General features: G+C 53.0%; 1 protein-coding gene across 1 annotated transcript; it reads left to right on the forward strand.

Annotated features, from left to right (window-relative positions):
• The first annotated feature begins 1,150 nt into the window (after nt 1-1,150).
• Nucleotides 1,151-20,040, forward strand: Oaf (out at first homolog). The gene is made up of 4 exons (XM_075966258.1): nt 1,151-1,834; nt 16,785-16,919; nt 17,762-17,945; nt 19,100-20,040. The coding sequence occupies exons 1-4, from the start codon at nt 1,571-1,573 to the stop codon at nt 19,357-19,359; spliced, it is 843 nt and encodes a 280-aa protein (XP_075822373.1). The 5' UTR covers nt 1,151-1,570; the 3' UTR covers nt 19,360-20,040.
• The last annotated feature ends 518 nt before the right edge of the window (nt 20,041-20,558 follow it).

Genomic DNA, 20,558 nt, shown 5'->3' on the forward strand with positions numbered 1-20,558 from the left:
ATGCCATTCATTCTGTATCCTCCACGTTCAACCCCCTGTCAAGTACCAAGTGTCTGTATTGTGATACAGAGGGTGATAGAGTCACCAGTGCTAACTCCCTGTCCATTCCCCAAAAGGTCTGAAGCCATTGGTTGAAGATCCAGGAAGCTGTGTTTTAGCAAACCTCAAAGTGATATTGGAGGTTTGGAAAATTTGTGTGAGATGAACTCTTAAGTCCCATGGAGTCTTGTATGTGTGCCAAAGGAAGGGCTCATGCTGATAACGGTGGAGATCCCCTAGGAAGGAAAGAAGCTGCGGAGCAAGGGGGGGAGGGCGGTTTCACCCATCAGGACCCCAGAGACAACTTCTGGAACAATCAGAAGTGGCAACAGACAGGAGGAACAAAAGGTTCTGAACATCCCCAGAGGACCTTATCTCTATGGCCTCTTCAACACTCTCCAGGGGTTCACCAGGGGACACTTAGAATCAAAGAATCTTTAAAGTACACTTGCGTGTCACCAAGCAGGCAGAAATCCTACACCCCCGGTCTTCAGTTAGTTTGTTGGAGTATCTGGCATAGCAGGGTTGTCTTTTTATGGCCCTTGACCGTGAAGCACGACTGTCCCAATCTGGTGTCCCCAGTGGCCTGGAATCTAGCGTTTTCCTGGCTGTGCTCAGTGTATTACCGGAAAGAGCAGGGGCCCTGGGAGGTGGGCTGGACTGGAGAAGGCCAACTCAACACAGAAGAGGGAAACTGCATAACGGCCCACAAAGTGCTCCTTGAAAATCGCATCCAGATTGTCGGTCTCACTCACCAAAACAGCTCACACCTGATGGTTGCACAGATGGCTTTCAACCCCCAACTCTACTCCCCGACTAGGAAAAGACAGAGTGCGAGGTGAGGCCTGATTTTTTTCCCAGCCGCATTTGAGAAATTCGCTGTGTCAGAGAAACTAAAAGACTAAGCAAACCCCCTGAAAATCCAAGCCTGATTATTTCATCCACGTGGCACCAGAACAAGCCAGAGGGGTGTGGGGGGCGGGTGGAAGAGTCACCCGCCCCGCCCTTAATGGGGGGGGGAGAAGGGATTTGCCCCGAGCGCAAACTCCGGACAAGGCCTGGCCGGTGACGGGGCGCGGCGGGAGGGAGGGACCCAGAGAAAGCCAGCGTTGGCCACAAAGCGGCTGAGCCGCGGTCCCCAATCCCCGCCCCTCTCTGGGCCACCGCGGTCCCTTTAAGGGCCAAGAGGTGCGCGGTCTCTTTAAGGCAGGTCCTGGTGGTTTCTGTTTTCTGAAGGAAGTGACGGGGGGTGGGATTGAATGAAAAGTGCAGAACGGAGTCTAGAGCTCAGGAGTCCGGGCGGCTAGGGCCGCGGAGACTGGGGGACACGCACGGGGGGCACTATCCGGGACTCGGGATGCGTGGCTGATCGCGGCCCACGTGAGTCCGCAGCACGTCGTGGAGACCTCGGGGCTGAGTCTCCCCACCTGAGGAGGCGACTGCCGGCAATCCCTGAACCGGACACCTAACTTAGGGCGAACTTTGTAGGAGCGTCTCCCCTCCCCCACGCGGCGCGCCGGGGGCCCCGGGGATGCGGCCCCCCGGCCGCCGCGACGTCCCCTCGGCGCGCCCCGCGCTGCCGCTGCTGCTGCTACTACTGTCGCCGCAGCTGCTTGGGGCGCTGCGCGGCGTGGATGCGGGGAGCGTGCCGGCGGAGCTGCGGGTCCGTGTGAGGCTGCCCGACGGCCAGGTGACTGAGGAGAGCCTGCAAGCGGACAGCGACGCCGACAGCATCAGCCTCGAGCTGCGCAAACCCGACGGCACTCTCATCTCCTTCACTGCGGATTTCAAGAAGGTGAGGCACCCTCCCTGGTCCTGTCCCACCCCGCAGTCCCCGAGAGGGGGTTGCTTTCGAGCTTAGCCGTCGGAAGTCGCAGGCACCCTCAAACCTGCAGAAGAGAAAGGCAGCGCGGGAAGTGGGACGTAACTTGCCCAAGGTCACACCAGGCTCCTCTTTGTAACTCTGCAGCACCCAGATCGGTCCTTTATTCCCATCAATGAACTCCCGTACTAACACCTCCAGCCTTCTGTTACTAGGCTCTGATCAGCCAAGGCCCCTCTCACGCACTTAGCAGCCCCTATCCCTGCTTCCTTCTCGGCACTCCGAGCTGACACTCCGACAAAGTGCGCGGTAACAAAGCTTCCCTCTGGCAACAGTTTCTGTGACTAAAGGGAGAAATCCACAGGTGGCATCGGGGACCTTGGTCTTCCCTGTTGCTGTGAGTGTGGTATGAAGTCAGGCCCCTTTCCTCTTCTGTACTTGGCAAGAAAGTGGTTTCAAGTCCTCCAGCCCTGGAGCACCATTCCGGGATCATTTTCCCTGCAGAGCTGTCTCTCTGCCCCTGGTCCTTCCCAAGCCAAGGAGCTGCTCTCTCCTCCGGGACCTGGAGGGCTGGAAAGCTTGGAGCAAGAGGACCTAGGTAAAGTTGGGGGAGGGGAGGGGAGGGAGGCCCCCTTCACTTGGAAAAGGTTGTCAGTGTCTCGCCCAAGCCTGACAGGCTAGTGAAGTCTACAATTTTGCTCTCTTTATTCTCTCTCTCTCTCTCTCCCTCTCTCTCCCTCCCTCCCTCTCTCCACCTCCCCCTCCCCTTCCCGTGTGTGTCGTGGGGTGTGTGTGTGTGTGCACTATTGTGGAAGGAACCAGCAGAGGGAAAGAAGAGGTGCTAGGATTATCAGGAACTGGAAGTCAGGGGTGCTGGGTGACAGTGACCCAACAACAAGAAACATCTTGAAGAGAAGAAGATGGATAAGTTTTTGGTGAAGGGGAATGTTCTCACTCCTGTCACACCAGTGCTCAGGATCCTAAGATAGGAGAAACACAAATTAAAGTCTAGCCGGGATATATATAGAATGAGACCCTATCTTATGGGGCGTGGTGGAGGCGGGGGGGGGGGGGAGAATCTTCTAATCATCTTTCGGCTTTCCTCCCTAAAAGGAGGCGCTGTGCCCCTCTATTTTGGGGGAAGAGGCCCCCCTCTTGCTTCTGTGAAAGGAATTATTTGGAGAGCTTGGGAGGAGGGGGCAGAGTACAGGTAGCCAGCTAGAGACCCCATGAGATTGTCATAGACAGTAGAGCTGCAGAGGAGATCTAGCCTTGGGTGGAGTAGGGGCAAGGCTGGACTGGTGATCTGGCCCAGGCCCAGGAAGTCATCTTGACAGAGGACTTAACAGAATGGTAGCCCATGCTTGCCGCACAGGCCCAAGCTAAGATCTTAGATGCTAGCGGGGGGGGGGGGGGGGGGGGGGGGTAGACAAGCCAGTGTGTGGAGGAAGGGGAGCTGATAGCCTAGGTAGCCGCCTGGTGTTCTCTCCGGTGTTCTGGGCTTGGAAGATGCAAATGGAGTCTGAATCAATCACAAGTGGGGATCTAATCTCCGCCCTAAACCCTCTGACCTAAAAGCCAGCCAGAGAACGCGCTGTTAGTGTCCCACCCTCCTGCCCGTGGGCCCTGTGTGGTGACCACCCTGGAGCCTTATAGATTTAGCCACCTCTAGGCAAGACTTCTGATAACCGAGCAGGGTGGGGTGTGAAAGGCCCGGAGTGGAGGAGTGGAGCTTTTCTAGCCTAAGGCTACAGAAGGCCACAAAAGGCTGTTATTGCTCCACCCGGAAAGGAGACCAGGAAAGAAAGCGGAGAAGCACAGGAGGCTGTGACAGGGGTGATAGTGGCCTGCGGTGAGGGCTGGACTGAGCTTGGGGCAGGGGACATCTGACTGCTCAGTTGAAGGGAACATTCAGAGTAGACGGCATGTTGATCGCCATAGTGGCTCAAACTTTCACCTAGTTTTCAAAAGTCTGCTTTTCAGGTTAGCCGCTGACCCAGAGCTGGCATTTCACACCTGCTCCTGGCATCTCCAGTTTCCTGGGGGTGGGGGAATGGGAGTGTAAGTCACAGAAAGTGGAGAGCCAGCTGTCAGGGGACTTGTCGGCCTCGTCTTTGGCTCAAGACACGGTGGAGTGGGGTACACAGGGACTAGGGAGGACAATGTTTAGTCTACTCCAGCATGTTGTCTCTACCGGCCAGAGCGACTCTGTGCCTGGTCCTTCCCCCACAGGTTGCCTGTTGCTTGCTTCTTAAGGTTTCTTGCCTCAAAGCCTTTGTTAGATTTTCACTGGAAAGTTCTGCCTAGATGTAATGTTTTTCTCCTGTAGAAAACGGCCCAGCTCTAGTTTTGTGTGCCATGCCCTTTAGGGGCTGCTTTAGGGGGGGAAATCATCCTGAAATCTTTTAGGAATAGTGATGTTGTCATCTGATCACCATTGGGAGAGACAGTACGGAGTGAATGAGACAAGTCTGCTTTACCACTGGTGAGCTGGTCTACCTAGGTCCAGCTGCTTGATCTCTCTGGGCCTTCCTTTCTTCATCTGTAAACTATGTTAACACTGGTGCCTGTCCTGAGGGCAGGGGCAGAGCTGAACATGGTGAGCCCACCCTATCTCTAATGCTGTGTCAGAGGCTCAGGAAATGAAGAACCGTTAGCTCCGAAGCTGCCTCGCTCCACGGTTCAGCCAGCTTCTTTCCTCTTCAGCTTGGGTTAAAGAGGTTAAAGGGTAGGCAATAGATCACAGAGAAAATCAACATTGAGCCCGGAGAAGACTAGAGTTCCACTTTGTTCCTGTTTTCTTTTTGTCTCAGAGACAAGGTCTCCAAATACAGTCTAGACTGACCTTGGCCTTGAACTTACTTGTGATCCAGGATAGTCTGAAACCTTTTTTTTTTTAATCTTTTAATTTTGAGACAGAGTCTTACTATGCAGTATGACAACTTTTCTTGGGGAAATGCTATTCATAGATCTACTTACCCCAGTCAGGGAATCATGACAGACCAAAGTATAAAGTGACCAAAGCCCAGCTTGGTGAACCAGTGAATTTTATTGGGGTTACCTACAGGAATATGGGTGAGGAGTTGCTTACAGGAGCAGAAATGACTCAAAGACAGTTGCATCACCAAGCCCCCCCCCCAGCCTGGGTGACCACTCAGAAAGCTGGGAACCTGGCGCACAAGGCACAGCCTATACAAGTAGGCTGTTGAGAGGGTTGGAGAGTGTCCTTCTCAGGTGCCTCGGTTGGTCTAAGCCTCTTCCATGCACTTCCGCTGGCTTTTGCTTCTTCCAGGCAGCTGGTCTGGTCTCAGCTTCCTTGAAACTGTTTTTATTTTACTCTGGCAAGGAAGGGGGGGGTCTAGTGTATCTGGTCAGTTTCAGGGACTTCCTAAAGCTGTTTTGAGTTGCTTAACTTCCTGCTTCAGGAGCTTCTCCTCAGGATGGGTTGTTTCAAACTCTGAGGAAACTGTTAGCACAAGTCTAGCCTGGAACTTTTGATCCTCTTGCCCACGGTCTCAAGAGATAGGGTTCTAGGTAGGAGCCTCCACTAACTACCAGCTTCTTCTGGAAGCTACTGGATCAGTGGCCTGGAGCCAGCCAGTGCCTGCTTCCCCCTCCCCCACCACACAACAGTCAACCATGATCTAAGCAAACTCAGGTCTTTGTGACACCCCTGTGCAGGAGGGGTCCCAGCCGTTGCACCCTTTCTTCCCAGCCCTGCTGTCCTTCCCAGGTAGACATCCAACACCTACTGACTGTTCCTTGCCTTGCCTGCACCTTGGCCCCGAAGCTGGTCAAGCAGGCAGTCATCCGTACGCTAGGGGACACTAGAGCCCAGACTCGGCTAGCGGATCCCCTGAGCAGCATGGACTGTCGCATGGCTGGCTATTCTGTGTCACTGGGAGCCCTTCCTCAGGCTGATGCGCACCAGGCTGACTGAGCTGGAGTTCTGAAAGAATGCCAGTAGGATATGGTTCAGTGGCTTTGAAGAGTCCCCTGGGAAGTTTGCAGGCTCCTCACACCTAGGCGGAACCCCATCCCACTAAAACAGAGTATCTGAACAGGAGGATCAGACAACGGGGTTCTTTAAGTTGAATGCCAGTCTGGACTATGAAAGATCCGGTTAAAGTGGTGGCAGGGGGGAGGGGGGATGCTAGTGGTTGTGAATAGGGCTCAAGGGCTCAATTGATAGTGTTTGTGTACCGTGTGGGAAGCCCTGGGTTTGATCCTTAACACCACATAAATTGAGCGCAGTTGTGTACAGCTGTAATCCTGGCACTTGGGAAGTAGAGGCAGAATGATAAGTAGTTCAAGGTCACCCTCAGCTACTTAGTGAGTTCAGGACCAGCCTGGGCTACTTGAGACCTCATTTCAAAACCAAGTAGTATGAATCTGCTGTTCTCCCTTTGCTGACTCTGGTGCTGGGAATTGAACCCAGGGCCGCATGCACGCTGAGCCTTACATCCTACATCTCCCAGGCCCCAATGTGCTGTAAGCAGTGTTTATACTTTGAGCCTAAATTTATATGCCCTCCACATAGGAACTCCTCCTCCTGATATACACGGTGAGCAACACCTCCTGGGACATCCAAACCCTGCGTATATAATCTGAACTGTGTGTATATAGCCACTGAGCACAGTAATAGCGGGCGCGCTACCATCTCTCTCTGGCTGCTTATCTGACAGCCCTCTTGGCTCCCTCCCCCATGCTATCTCTGTCCAAGCTCTCTGTCCCCCTGTCTGAATGTCCAAAAGCAGGGGAAGAAATGAGTCACTTCGCAAGCAGCCTGCTTTGGGGCTGGCCACAAAGGGTAGGTGAGGCTGCAAGATATGAAAAAAGTCCTGTGTGATTGCATCAGGGTGGTGGGGAAGAGGAGGAGGAGAAGGACTCCCACTCCAAAAGTGGAGAAGAAAGGGATTGTGGGGACTCATGGGCTGAAGCTGGGAAGAGAATGCCAGTATCAAGAGTCACATAGTGCCATGGCTTAGCCCAGGGTTACTCGAAAAGGCCAACAACCCAGGGAGATTAGAAACTTGCTTCCTGTCCTGGGTGCCAATGGGTAAATGGAAGCCAGAGGAAAGAACCATCCAGGAAGCATCGCATTGCCTGTCCCAGATCAAGGGTGGGGTTCCTGTGGGATGTTGTCAGTGAGGACTTTACATGGACACTGTCCCAGGAGGATGTCATATCACATCGGTGTAGGACAAGAAGAGAAGGTCTTAAGGTCCTAAATCCTACCCTGTGTTGGGCTCTCTATGGTTTGGCATAGAAGACGTGATGGATTAGAAACCTTGGGCAGCAGAGGATAGAAAAAAAAAGGACTTTGTGTTTGGGTTTGTATGCGGAGTTTGGATGTATGCATGTGTACATGTTCATGTAGGTACAGATGCATGTTAGAAGCCAGAGGTTGGCATCAAGGGTCTTCCTCAATCACTTCCCACCTTGTATTTTTGAGTCAGGGTGTCTCACTAAATCTGGAGCTTACAGATTCAGCAGGACTAGCTGAACTGATCTTGGCCAGTGAGCTCTAGGGAGTCTCTTGCTTCTCTTCCTGCCTAGCGCTAATATCATAGGTGTGTGCAATCATGCCCTGCTCCTTACACGGGTACTGGGAATCTGAACTCAGTCCCTGATGCTTGCACAGCAGGCAGTTTCCTAACTGAAACCATCTCTGTACCCCGGATGTGCTTTCTGAGGAAGAACTCTGGAGCACAGAGCATTTTCTCAGGAGTTTACAGGAACTAAAGGGTGTGTGGGCCTCTTGGGTCCAATTCTAATCCTTCCTCCATATCTGCTTAACTCCTCCTTGGGTCAGAGTACAAAGTCTTGCCTGTGATCCAGTGCACTCCCTGGCATCTCCCCTCGCCCCCTGACAGAGAAGCTATGTCCAGATGGAGTCCTAACCTGAAATCCACCACCTGGAGTCAATAGTGTAGCCTGCCGCAGAAGGAAAAGGGGGGTTGTAGCAGGCTTTCTCTTTGAGCTGCCAACCAGCTCTCAAATATACAGACACAAAAACTTATTGTTGATTATGAGTGCTTAGCCTTAGGTTAGGCTTGTTTCTAGCTAGCGCTTTTTTCTTTTCTTTTTTAATAAATCTTTTTTTTTTAAGATTTATTTATCTATTATGTGTACAGTGTTCTACCTGCATGCATGCCTGCAGTTCAGAAGAGAATGCCAGATCTCTTTACAGATGGTTGTGAGCCATCATGTGATTGCTGGGAATTGAACTCAGGACCTCTGGAAGAACAGTCAGTGCTCTTAACTGCTGAGCCATCTCTCCAGCCCCTCTTTTTTTCTTTTTAACTTAAACTAACTCATTTCTGTTCATCTGTGTGCTGAGCTCAGGCTAGTTTACTGCATCCATATACTGTCCAGCATGCTTTCCTGCTTCCTCTTTGTCTGTCTGTCTGGCCCCCAACTTGCTGGCCTGCCTTTTCTCTCAACCCATCAGCCCCACCTATCCCTCCTCTGCCTAGCTATGGACTGTTCTGTTTTTTATTAGACCGATCGTGTGCCTTAGGCAGGCAACAACACATCTTGACGTAGCTAAACAAATGCAGCATAAATCAAAGCAACACACCTTTACATGAATTAACAAATGCAGCATGAAGAAAAGCAACCCATCTTTACATAGTTAAACAATTCTTCTGCAACACAGACAGATGTAACCCATCTTTACATAGTTAAACAATTCTTCTGCAACACAGACAGATGTAACCCATCTTTTCTTAGTTGAACAAATATTCTGTTCCACAACAGGGCATGGGTGGAATTTGTTGTTGGACTCCTCAGACTGTAGAGGAGTAGCGGGTAAGCCCACACAGACACCTACCCCACAGGCAGGCAGGCGGATGACCCAGCCTGGAGATGCAGACAGGGTATGTGGCATCCTGTATGGAACAGTTACTCTGATCACGCATGTGGTCTTAATTGTCCGCACTGCCACATCATGAGGCACATTTGCCTGCTCTCTTCAGAGGCACACACTCAGCTTGGAGGTGACATTGGTGACAAGCTCGGTCAGACAGCTGGTAGTGACTCAGGGTTAGCTCCCAGGGATCCTTGTACCACATTCTGACTGACTGGGCTCCTCTGGCACTCTGCGTGGGCTTTTTTGAGAAGGATGGAACACACTGTGGAGAAGCAGGAGGAGTGTGGAAGAACCCAGTGCACAGGAATCCACAAACACTTCTTTATATGCAGCTGGTGTGGGCCCTGTTCCCCAAACTCATAATTCCCAGGGAATCCACAATTGATTTCTCAGCAGTGCCCTGGGTGGCTCTGGGGGGTAAAAGGCCAGGTCCCTGCATTTTTCTTCCCTTTGCTGGCTGTGTGATGCAACAGGCCGTTTAGCCTCTGTGAGTCTGGGCAGAGTGACTGAGGGGACTCTACAGAAAAAGGGACCTATGAAAAATGTATGTCGTCCCAATGCAGGCAGCCAAGCAGGCCCCTCTACTGCATCTCTCCATCCCCACATGTAATTCCAACCTTTTTTTTTCTGCATTAGGGACCAATTCATCACTAGGAACTTCTGTCCTTTAAATTGGCCAGTGTTTACTTACCTGTCAATGGGGATTCCGATGAAGGACAGGGAGTGAGGGAGGCTGGAATCTAAGTGAGAAGGAAGTGTGGTGCCCCATGTCAGGAGCTCTGAGTCAGCTAGACAGTGGGGAGCAGTTGATCCACATAAAGCCTCACATTGTTCCCCTGGGGCAGTCAGGATGGCGGTGACCTTTAGGATTTGGCTGACAGAGCGTGAGGGGCTCTTGGGAAGGCTGGGAACTGGCAGTGAGGGGCATGGGTCCTGGGTAGTAGTTGTACTAACCCTATAACAAGAAGCCTCTGTCCAGGTCTGTGTGCACAGTGAGGGTGCCTAGTCTCCTGTACCATCCTACCTCTGGGTTGAGCGCATCCGGTCCTCCTCCTGGGAAAGAGCCTAGACAGAGCTACAGAGGGGCTCCTGAGTCTGCCCTCCCCAGCCCAGCCTAGTGAATCTGGCCCCTTGTCTGGTCATGAAGCAGTTCCAGCCAGGAGCTGAGGGATAAATATTTAGATTGGCTCAGCCAGGGCCCCAGAGTCACGAGCTCTGCTGATGAGGGGATGGGGATGGCAGAGCACACTCCCCAGAAGGCAGTGAGCCCCAACTGGCCAGTAGCAAGGGGAGTGGGGCTAGAAGGGGTGGGGGTAAGTATTGCTTTGTGTAGGCCCTGGAGCAGTGGCCAGTGCCGTCTGGCCTGGACTCTCTCTGTCACACACACACAGAGTTCTGCTCCCTGAGCCCCTGTAGGTTTCAGCTGCTCTGTAGCATAGTGGCAAATGTGATGAGGAAGGGTGTCCTGGAGCGCTGGGAGCTGGAGTCTGGGAGCCTGAAGGGAGTGAGGGGAGCCGGATGATGGTCCATGGCTCACAGCGCCTGTCTGAGCAGAGTGGTTGGGCTGTGGGTGAGATAATGTGTGAGCCAGAGCCTGCTGAGTGTGTGTGTGTGTGTGTGTGTGTGTGTGTGTGTGATGGGGGGCAGAGCCTGCTGAGGGTGTGTGTGTGTGTGTGTGTGTGTGTGTGTGTGTGTGTGTGTGATGGGGGGCAGAGCCTGCTGAGGGTGTGTGTGTGTGTGTGTGTGTGTGTGTGTGTGGTGGGAGCCAGAGCCTGCTGAGGGTGTGTGTGTGTGTGTGTGTGTGTGTGTGTGTGTGATGGGGGGCAGAGCCTGCTGAGGGTGTGTGTGTGTGTGTGTGTGTGTGTGATGGGAGGCAGAGCCTGCTGAGGGGGTGTGTGTGTGTGTGTGTGGTGGGAGCCAGAGCCTGCTGAGGGTGTGTGTGTGTGTGTGTGTGTGTGTGTGTGTGTGAGTGGTGGGAGCCATTATGTGAGAAAAGAACAACAGATCTGTGTGAAAGATGGCAGCCTGTAGCCCAGGGGTAGGGAAAGCCAGTATAAACTTGGGTGTGTCAGCTGGACTAGACTGACTGAGGGTAAAGTAATATCCCAATAACAGTGGCCCAAGCTGTGTGTTGCCCTCTTCTCTAAGTCTCACAGGCAGCCATGGAGGGCCATGCTGCTCCTGTCTTGGCCCATCACAGGCCCAGGCCTCCCTCCCCCTGCAGGAAGCACTCTCTGGGCCTCTCTGGGGAAGCAGCCTGAAGGGCCCACACAGGGTGTCTCCTGTCACGGGTGTTTTTCCAGCACAGCTGTCTGCCGTCATTTCCCTGTTCCCATGGAACCCCATCAAGGCTGAGCCAAAAGTAGCCCCCCTCTCTCTGGGAAACACGGTGGGTCTCAGAAAGATAGACTGGTGGGGGGGGGGGACGCAGAGGAATCCCCTCAGGGTGAAGCAGAACACTTCCCTAAGAGTAGGAAAGTCTGGCTTTCTGGTGCTGGCCCTACAGCTGTGTGACTAGTGAAGTCCCTTTCCCCTCATGATCCTATGAAGTGGCCTTTTAGAATGCAAAACAGTGGTAGCCATTGAATGTCTGCTTGCTGGAGTGTGTCCCTCCACCTCCATGGGTAAGGCCAAGAAGATACGGAAACCATTCGCCCAGCTAGTGAACGCGGAGCTTCTGCCCTGTGCCAGCCCCAGGCTGCCACATAAACAGGCTTCAGCCACTTGACTTTGACCCCAGAGCCAGACCACAGAGGACCTGGATGAATCATTCCCCAAGCAGATGTAATACAAGGACCGCGAGTGGCTTTAGAGTCAGTGTATACCCTCCGAAGCACAGCCTCACACTGAGTCAAAGCCAGATGTGAACCACACCGGCCCCAGGCTCAGAACCCACCAGTGACATCCAGGGACCTGCAGAGTTAAGCCCAGGCTCTTTAGCCAGTTCCTAGACCCCAGATCCTGCCACTCTTGCTGATTGCCTCTTGAGTCACCTCCCACCCTCCCCTGCTCCCCCTCTCCTTCCCACCTGGCCCTCCGCTGGTCTCAGGACCCCCTCATACCCTTGCTGTTTTGTCTGCCTGGTCAGGCATTTCTTAAGCATCCACTGTGTCCTAGCGGGCAGGAGTGCACTGAGAAGGAGATGTGCCCCTGGCCTGGAGCAATGAGTCTAGGAGAGAATTTAAATGAGGTGGGCTGGGCACTGGGAAGGTGGCTCTAAGGACTGGAGATCCTGACCTTGAACTGTGCCTGAGCAGGTGGAGTGTGTGGGAGCTGAGACAGATCCCTTCTGTCCACCTTCCTCAGGTGTGGGACATCCCCTCTGAGTAACAGACTCACAGAAAGGTCCAGGAAATGATCCTACACTGCTCATGCTAGGAACTGCATTTCAATATAGAAACAACCCGAGAGTTACTGTGGGCAGGAGGCTGGGGTGGCAGCCTCTAGGGTACACTTTATAGTGCAGACAGTGACGACATTAAATACTCGAGGCCAGCAAAGTGGAGGGGTGATTGGATGTCCTACCTCACTCTTGGCTGGAAAGTATACATCCTTTCCGTCTCAAGAACCACCCTCAGTCTAGGGAGCCTTCCTGTCCTCCCTCCACCCCAGCCCTGCCCTTAAAAGGATAGCTACTCCCTTATCCATCTGTTGCCTCCATAGTAGTGAGCATAAACTTCAACTCTAGGCTTTATACCTGCTCTGAAGGTGTAAGTATGTATAAGTGTGACCTCACTGTGTGAAGTCAGCCTTCCTCTCCTCACAAGTCCTATAACGACAGGGCCCTTATACGTGGTTCTTCCTCTGCCTTTCAGAAACTTATGAAAGTCCTGCCTAGGGGAAGACTAGCCCTTGTTCTCCTACTTATTTCCTGCAGGCAAGCCTCACAGGGGTCCCCGACCTGCCTGGGCCTCGAGTCCATCTACAGAGCAATCTTTACCACTTCTCAGGGCTGGAGTAGATGATGTCTGGAACGAGGGATTGCAGAATCAGGGGAGAAACCCAGAGTTCCACCCACGTCCTGAGCTTTCTCACTTTTCCATTGCTCCCAGCAGTCCCTCAAGGCAGTACTCTTGCTGGGCCTATTTTGCAAGTGTGGAAACTAAGACTCAGAATTTTACACTGATTTCCCCCCAAGGTTATGTAGCCAGTAGCAGCAAGGCCAGGGACCAAAGCAGGGAGCCCTGGCTCTCAGCATTCCATTTTAGCTACTGTGATATGTTGCCTCATCCACAGACAGAACTTCAACCCTCCCTGTCCCTGCCTGGCCTCTTCTTGCTGTATGCCACACTACTTCCTTAGGGCTGAAGGCTCCTGGGAGAAAGGACATTACAGAGCCCTCCAAGTTCGGGAGGTCCAGATGCTAACTCTCTGTCCCCTGCCAAAGGCTCTTACCCTGTTGTGCTCTCTGCCTTGAGCATTTGACAACATCTAGGTGGATCATCCTAGAGGACTCTCGGCAAGGAGAGAGGCTGGGAGCCGGGTTTCCATCTGGCTTGGACTTAACACCTGTCCAGATGTTCCCAATGTATCTGCCCCGCAGAGGAGCTCCATCACACTGTCCTTCTGTCTGTTCTGGAGCCTTGCTAGGGGGTCAGGATGTGATGCCTGCCCCCTCCCTGGGACCAGCAGAGGACATGTGGCTTGGGGAGGGGGAAGAGAAAGGATCAAGAAGACCATAGAACCTGGATAGAAAGAGTTTTTCACAGTGCAGCTAGATGGGGTAGGCGATGTTCCTGCCTTGTGCTTTATTTGCGTCAGGCTGTTTGTTAGGCACACACAGTGAGAGCAGAACTGCCATGTTCCTGGGCATTCAACCAAGGATTTAGCGATAGTGGCCAAATGAATATGATGGGAAATGACCCCGGCTCTAGTCCTGTCTGCTGCTCTACTGGCTCTATGGGCCTGGGCCTCAGTTCGTTCATTCTTCCCTCCCTCCTTTCTTCCCTGATTCCGCTTTCCCTTCATTTTCTTTTGAAACAAAATCTCTCTATGTAGCCCAGGTTGCCTTCAAACTGGCAATCCTCCTGCCTCCACCTCCCAAGTATTAGGAATACACTACACCTGTTCAGCCTATTTCTTTAACGTCAGGGAAATTAGACTAGTTGATTCAGGAAGCAACTGTGTTTTCTGGGGAAAAAGCTCGACTTTGGGACAGCATGGGCAGCTTTGGAACAGCCTGAACCACCTGAGTTAAAATCCCAGGGGCATTGCCCCTAAATCCATGACCTTGAGCAGGTTACCCAATCCAGGCTCCGCCACAGTTGAGCCCTGCCGCCTGTCGATGCGACTTCAGATAAGATGTTGCAATCCGTTTGACACACAGTAACAGCAGTTTCTCTTTCCCAGTTATCAACATCAGTGAAACTTTGCCCTCCACAGTTAACAGAGGACTTCCTCTACCTCGACCAGAAGCCCTCCCTTCTGCACCCAGGCAGCTTCCCATGTTGGTAGCATCTGGTGCTTGTCATTGCTGTCGGTTTCTAATTCCGAAACAGGGAAGGAACTCAAGCAGGTTTCGCGCACGTGTGTGTGTGTGTGTGTGTGTGTGTGTGTGTGTGTGTGTGTGTGTGTGTGGTGTCTCAAGCAGTGTGCATACAGCAGCTATGTGTTCATGAATGCATAGGTATGCACGTGTGCACCTACATGGGAACATGTATGCATATACATATGTGTGGATGAAGCCGGTGGTCAACCTCAGGTGTCATTACTCATTTTTTTTTTCTGAGCTAGTCCCTCACTGGGACCTGAAGTTCATGGATTAGACTAGCTTGGCTAGCCAGAAAGCTCCAGGGATCCTCTGGCCTCTGTCCTCAGTGCTGGTATTACAAGCACATACCAGCAAACCCTCTTTCTCCATAGGTGCTGGTAATTGGACTCAGGTCCTCATGCTTGTATGACAAGCACTTCATCCACTGAGCCATCTTATCAGCTCCTCAAGCAGAGCTTTTCCCGTCTCAGGTCTGGCTCTAAATGTTCGGTGCCTTCCACTGCTTATGGTGGGCAGGTGGCTGGCTGCTCACTGAGCCCCGCAGCAGCCCTGAAGCCACCCGGTAGTTCATGCATGTGGCATAGAGAAGAAGGCATTATCCAGATAGCCTTCCCACAAGGGGCAGAGCTAAAAATACCAGCAAGGTGAACTTTGGATCCTACATGAGACACCTCCCAGGTACTGCCTGACTCAGACTTTTGGAGAGAGAGAGATCTTGTGTGGATTCCCACCTGACAGGAACTGTGCCCGGGATGGGATCTGCCACCAGCAGATCAGCCCCAGTGTCCCCTCAGCCGACCTGAGTGGATGGAAGATCAGATGGCTCAGGCTGGCAGGATAAGGAGATGCCAGCATGGTGACCCAAGAAGGGATTTCCTGTCTAGAGGAAGTGGGAGTAAAGCCAAGCTGACTCACCTTCCTTCCAAGGCGCTGGATGAGAAGGGGCCTCGTGGAACCTTTCTTTCCAGCGGAGACTCCATTTCTCTCTTTTAGGAAATTGCTCTCCCCATTCCCATCCCCAGCATTTATAATAAAGTCATTACTAAAGTCATTTCTAGTAAAAGTGCAAGAGATTCCTTGTAGAGTTACAGGGTCTGTGAAAGCCACAAGGCTTTAGAAGATGCTTAGCCCAGTGTGGTGGCACACGCCTTTAATCCCAGCACTTGGGAGGCAGAAGCAGATGAATCTCTAAGTTCGAGGCCAGCCTGGTCTACAAAACGAGTTCCAGGACAGCCAGGGCTACATAGAAAACCCTGTCTCAAACCAAACAAAGATGATGGGCACTTGTCCCAGATCATCAGTGACATTTGCTAGTCGCTACAATGATGGCAGTAACCTCTGCTTACAGTGCTCAGGGCTCTTTCCTTCCATATCACAAGCTCCACACTAACCTGTCAGGTACACAAGCTGTCCCCTGTCACAGTGAGGCCTGGAAAAGCCTGGGGCAGCTAATGGTGGAACCATCTACCCCTCCCTGCCTATATCTAGAAACCCAGGGAACACTCTAAGCCTGTTCTCCGAACACTTGGACCCTGGCAGTTGTACAGCAAGCCCTCAATGAAGGGGCCTTCCTGGTGGGGCAGCCCAGGTGTAAGTGTTGAGCAATGAAAAGCCTAGGGACGCATCTCCCGGTGTCCAGGAAGAGCCATTGGCATAGGGACCAGGAAGATTCCCAGCCATAGTGGCTGAGGCCAGGGTGCCCCTGTGGCAGGAGGGCTCTTCACAGATTGAGACCTCTGCTGACTTCCTTCTCCCCAGGGAGGAGCAGAGTTAGGAATGTAGTAGGTGAGAAAGGCAAGGTGCTTGGGGTTGGGGGTCAGGGTGTGGAGGATGGAGCAGAAGGTTCTAGCTATAACCAGACTACACACGGTGCCTGAGGCTCTGCTCACTCTTCCTGCTCCAGCCTCCCTCATGCATGCAGTGATTCAGAACAGGAAGGAGCTGTTGGCCCATTGGTCATGCCATGAGTACCCCCGTGGGGAAAGGGGAAGTGGAGAGGGAAAGAAAAGGTAAGCCTTTCCAGCCTTCAAAGGCTGCCACAGCTGCAGCCGGCTGCTTCTGCCTCCTGATCCCGGATGGAGGTGGAGGGCCAGGGGCTAGGCTGACTGCAGAATACCCAGGAATGTTCTGAGTACCAGAAAGCTCTGGAATGGGTGCTTGTAAAAAACGTAGCCACTCCCCCATGGTGTTCTGCCTGGTGGTCTCAGGAGCCCTGATCCACTCTGATTAAGGACACTGGGGTCTCCACCATGGGGAGATAATCTGTATCAAAAATAGGTGCTGTCTTTTTTTTTAGATGAAGGTCTGTCTGGTCAAAGGGTTCTTTTGAAAACCTCTTCAGTGGTTCACTTGTCAATTTTCCAGAAAGCTGTGGAATCATTTGAGGTGTGATCTTTGAAGTCACGGGTATAAATGGAAAAGATAAGCCGTTTCCTAGAGCAGGAGAAGGCGTTGTCTTTGGGGAAGGCACTGGGGCAGTGTCCAGGCCTGTCCTCTCCAGGGCTGGTCTGGGGTTCCTCCCTCCAGCTGGTCTCCATAGTTTCTCTCTTCCTCTTCAGGATGTGAAGATCTTCCGAGCCCTGATCTTGGGGGAGCTGGAGAAGGGGCAGAATCAGTTCCAGGCGCTCTGCTTTGTCACCCGGCTGCAGCACAATGAGATTATCCCCAGTGAAGCTATGGCCAAGCTCCGGCAGGTGAGCACCCACCCAGGCTTATCTGGTCAGGCCCTGACCCAGAGTTCCCACCCTTGAGGTCACCCTGTCCTCATTCAAACTCAGACTCCGACCCTGCTCTTCCTCCCCACACTCTCTCAACACCCCAGTCATTGAGAGTCCCAGTCCCCTGGTTTTGCTCCAGGCCAGACTGACTACAGAGCCCCAGATCTCTAACCTGTATCGAGCCCCAACTCTCAGGTCACTCCAAGCTGCTGGCCCAGGTCCTACCTCTTTTTTGGTGGAGAGAGAGGCGTGGATTCTGAAGATGTATTGAACATCACCTCTCCCTGTGTCCCTCATTAGCTAGGGATACTGGACAAATGACCTTGTCTGTAGAGCCTTCGTCTCCTTGTTGAGGAGCGGTTAAAATCAGAACTCAACCATGAAAGTGTGTCAGAAAGGCCACTTGCAGCCTTTCAACTCACTGACCACTGGATCCCTCCCTGGAGTTCCAGCTTTCCATAGCCTGTCTCGGCTGCCTTGTGGCGTCTTCCCCTCCAGGGCTTTCCCTTTGCCTGCTCTTCTTGGAAAGATGTAGTCCCTTGGATTCAGCAAGCATATGTCCACACTGACGTACCCCGGAACAGCTTGCCTAGCCTACCTACCCCTAGCCTGTCTCCCAGCTGCACCTTGAACTTACCAGCAAGCTCTGGAAGTTAGTTCTGTATACAGCCCACTTCGTGTAGAAGCCAGAAATGCCTTAACTGCCCCTGAAGCATTGGTTTCTTGGGTTGGGGCTCGGTGCCCCTCCACTGCTTTGGCTCCATGGGCCTGGGATCAAGGAGGGCATGGCAGGTGATATTCTCCTCTTGCATCTACAGAAAAACCCCCGTGCGGTGCGGCAGGCTGAAGAAGTGCGGAGTCTGGAGCAGCTACACATGGATGTGGCTGTGAACTTCAGCCAGGCGGGCCTGCTGAGTCCCCATCTCCGCAATGTATGTGCCGAGGCCGCTGAGGCCATCTACACACGCCAGGATGATGTCCGCTTCTGGACGGAGCAGCGAGGTCAGCTGGGGGCTGCCCTCAGTGGGAAGAGGGAGAAGCAGGTTGGCTGAGTGACTCTTTGTTGTATTTGGGGGCGAGTTCCTGAGGCCCCTCACGGATGGACCACACAGACAGGCCCAGTGTGGACACCCTGTTGCTGCAGCTGGTGGCGGGTAGATCTGTTTGGCACCAGTTCAGTGTGAGTGTGAAGTCATGAGTGACAGGCATTCTGGGAGGAGGGCGAAACCCCCCAGGGTAGGCTGGGATAGGGCACGAAGGCTTCTGGAGGAGGTGGTGACTACGTGGCTGGAATGAGGAGACTCACAGGAGACAGCCTGCCAGGTCTGGGAAAGGAGACTTTGCCACATTCTTGTCACTACCCATAGTGAAGACACAGATGTTCCTGCTGTCATGTCTGCTGGCACCTCTCACAGGAAGCATCTCACCATCCCTGGTGCCAGCATTGCTCCCAGAGCCCCCAGGGTCTCCTCCCAGCTCCGAAGGGCTCCTCTGCCACTCCGCTGGTCCTTCTCCAGGTCCCTTTGCTAGGACTGTCAAGTCCTGTGTGTAGAAAGGACAGGGAGATTCAAGATGCTTGTTCCTGGGCCTTCTGCCCAGCCAGCTGCACATAGAGAAGCCTGCCCCTCCCAAGGCAGGGCTGAACTTTGTGGCCATGTCCATAATACCAGACCACACCCCAAATGAAGGGACAGGCCTGACCCTAGCGCTAGTTCCTTCCCATAGTCGCCAAGCAGAGCCCTGGTCGGGTGGGTCCCTGTCACTCCTCATGCATGCTCTTCTTGTATCTGTCCCCATCCCTGCCGTGCCCACTCAGGTGATGTCCTTCAGGTAGTTTTATCTAAAGCATTGGTGGCTGCTTGACCCAGTGTAGTCTGTGAAATCAGACAGACCTGCTTCAGGTCCTGGCCCCCAACCCCCACCCCCTTCATTGTATGACTCCAGCCATGTCAGTGAACTTCTCTGGACCGACTTTGAATCCCCAGCACATAGTTGAGACTCCGTGGAGGAGGATGGCTATGATTTGGTGTAACCCATTAGCCTTGCCTCAGGCCTGGGTCTCAGCCTTGTGTCCGTCCGCAGGGCAGCCTTGAAAGGGGAGACAGGAGAGAAAGCTGTGCTGTTTCTACCTTCTTCCTGCTTGCCTCTTCCCCCAGGTGTGGACGGTTCAATGTTCGAGGCCCTCCCCAAGGAGCAGACGGAGTTGCCCCGCTGTGGGCAAGTGAGGGACCGAGGAAAGCCCTGTGCCTGCCGCTACAGTCTGAGCCTGGCCTGGTACCCTTGCATGCTCAAATATTGCCACAGCCGTGACCGGCCAGCACCCTACAAGTGCGGCATCAGAAGCTGCAGGAAGAACTACAGTTTTGACTTCTATGTACCCCAGAGGCAGTTGTGCCTCTGGGATGAGGACCCCTAACTGTGGGGAGCTTGACCCAAGGAGAGCTGCTTGGGTCCACAAGTTCTTCACTGGCCACCAGAGGATGTGGCAACCCTATCTAGGGCCTTAGGTCCCTTCCTGTGCCTCACATGCTGAAGCCACGGCCTCATTTGCCTGACTGTGAAAGGGTGTCGCCCAGCAGGGACAACCTTGGGCAGCCCTGATGCCTACCTTTGCCCATCTGGGGGACAGAGAGGGGATAAACCATTCTGCAGACTGGTGCCCTCCCCTCTACATGTCCCCTGAAATGTCCCACATACATGCAATCAAAATGCACAGGCCCAGGTTTCTTCTGTGGAACTTGTTCCGGGGGTGTATGTGCCGACATCATGCCTACCCCACCAACAAAGGGACCTTTGACCAGAGAGGAACTTCTGGGGACTCATGTCCCAACTCCCGTGTCTGAAGTGCTTTCTCTCTGCCTTGGAGGCACCGGGGAGCAGGAGACTGCTGCCCCAGAGATCACCACATGTGCCTTTCCTGGGACCAAACTTGGCTGCTTCAGCAAGCAAACACCAATTCTTCCTCCCGTTGAACTGAAGTACTTCGGCAAGGTTCTGGGGCAGGAAGAGAGCATGAAGTACAAGGAAAACTTGAATTCCAGATTTTTAATGCAAAATATTTATCGTTTGTACCAGAAATAAAAGTTTTTAAAAAGTTTTCACTCACCTAATGGCGTGCAGCCTAGGCGTTCTGAGAGAACTTTTGCCCAATGCTGCCACCTAGTGTTAGAAATGCGCCTCTGCCCAATGAGTGCCGGTCTGGGCAAAGCAACTTCTAAAGCTCCTGCTATGTTGTCTGGGAGCGGTTCTGTGCTTAAGGTGATGAATCAAGGGGACCGGGAAGACGCAGTAGTTAAGAGCACTTGCTGCTCTTCCAGAGGACCCAAGTTCAGTTCCTAGCACCCACGTCGAGGGTGGGGAGGCTCACAGACACCTGTAACTTCAACATAATGGGGCTCTGCCACTCCTTTATGGCCTCCAAGCACTCACACTTAAACATAAAAGGGCTAGAGCAGTGGTTCTCAGCCTTCCTAATGTTGCACAGTTCCTCATGTTGTGGTGACCCCCCACCACAAAATTATTTTCATTGCTCCTACTTGGCTGTAATTTTGCTACTCTTATGAATTGTAATATAAATATCTGTGTTTTCCGATGGTCTTAGGTGACACCCCCCAC

The sequence above is a fragment of the Microtus pennsylvanicus genome, chromosome 3 (assembly GCF_037038515.1).
Source record: "Microtus pennsylvanicus isolate mMicPen1 chromosome 3, mMicPen1.hap1, whole genome shotgun sequence".
NCBI classification, from domain to species: Eukaryota; Metazoa; Chordata; class Mammalia; order Rodentia; family Cricetidae; genus Microtus; species Microtus pennsylvanicus.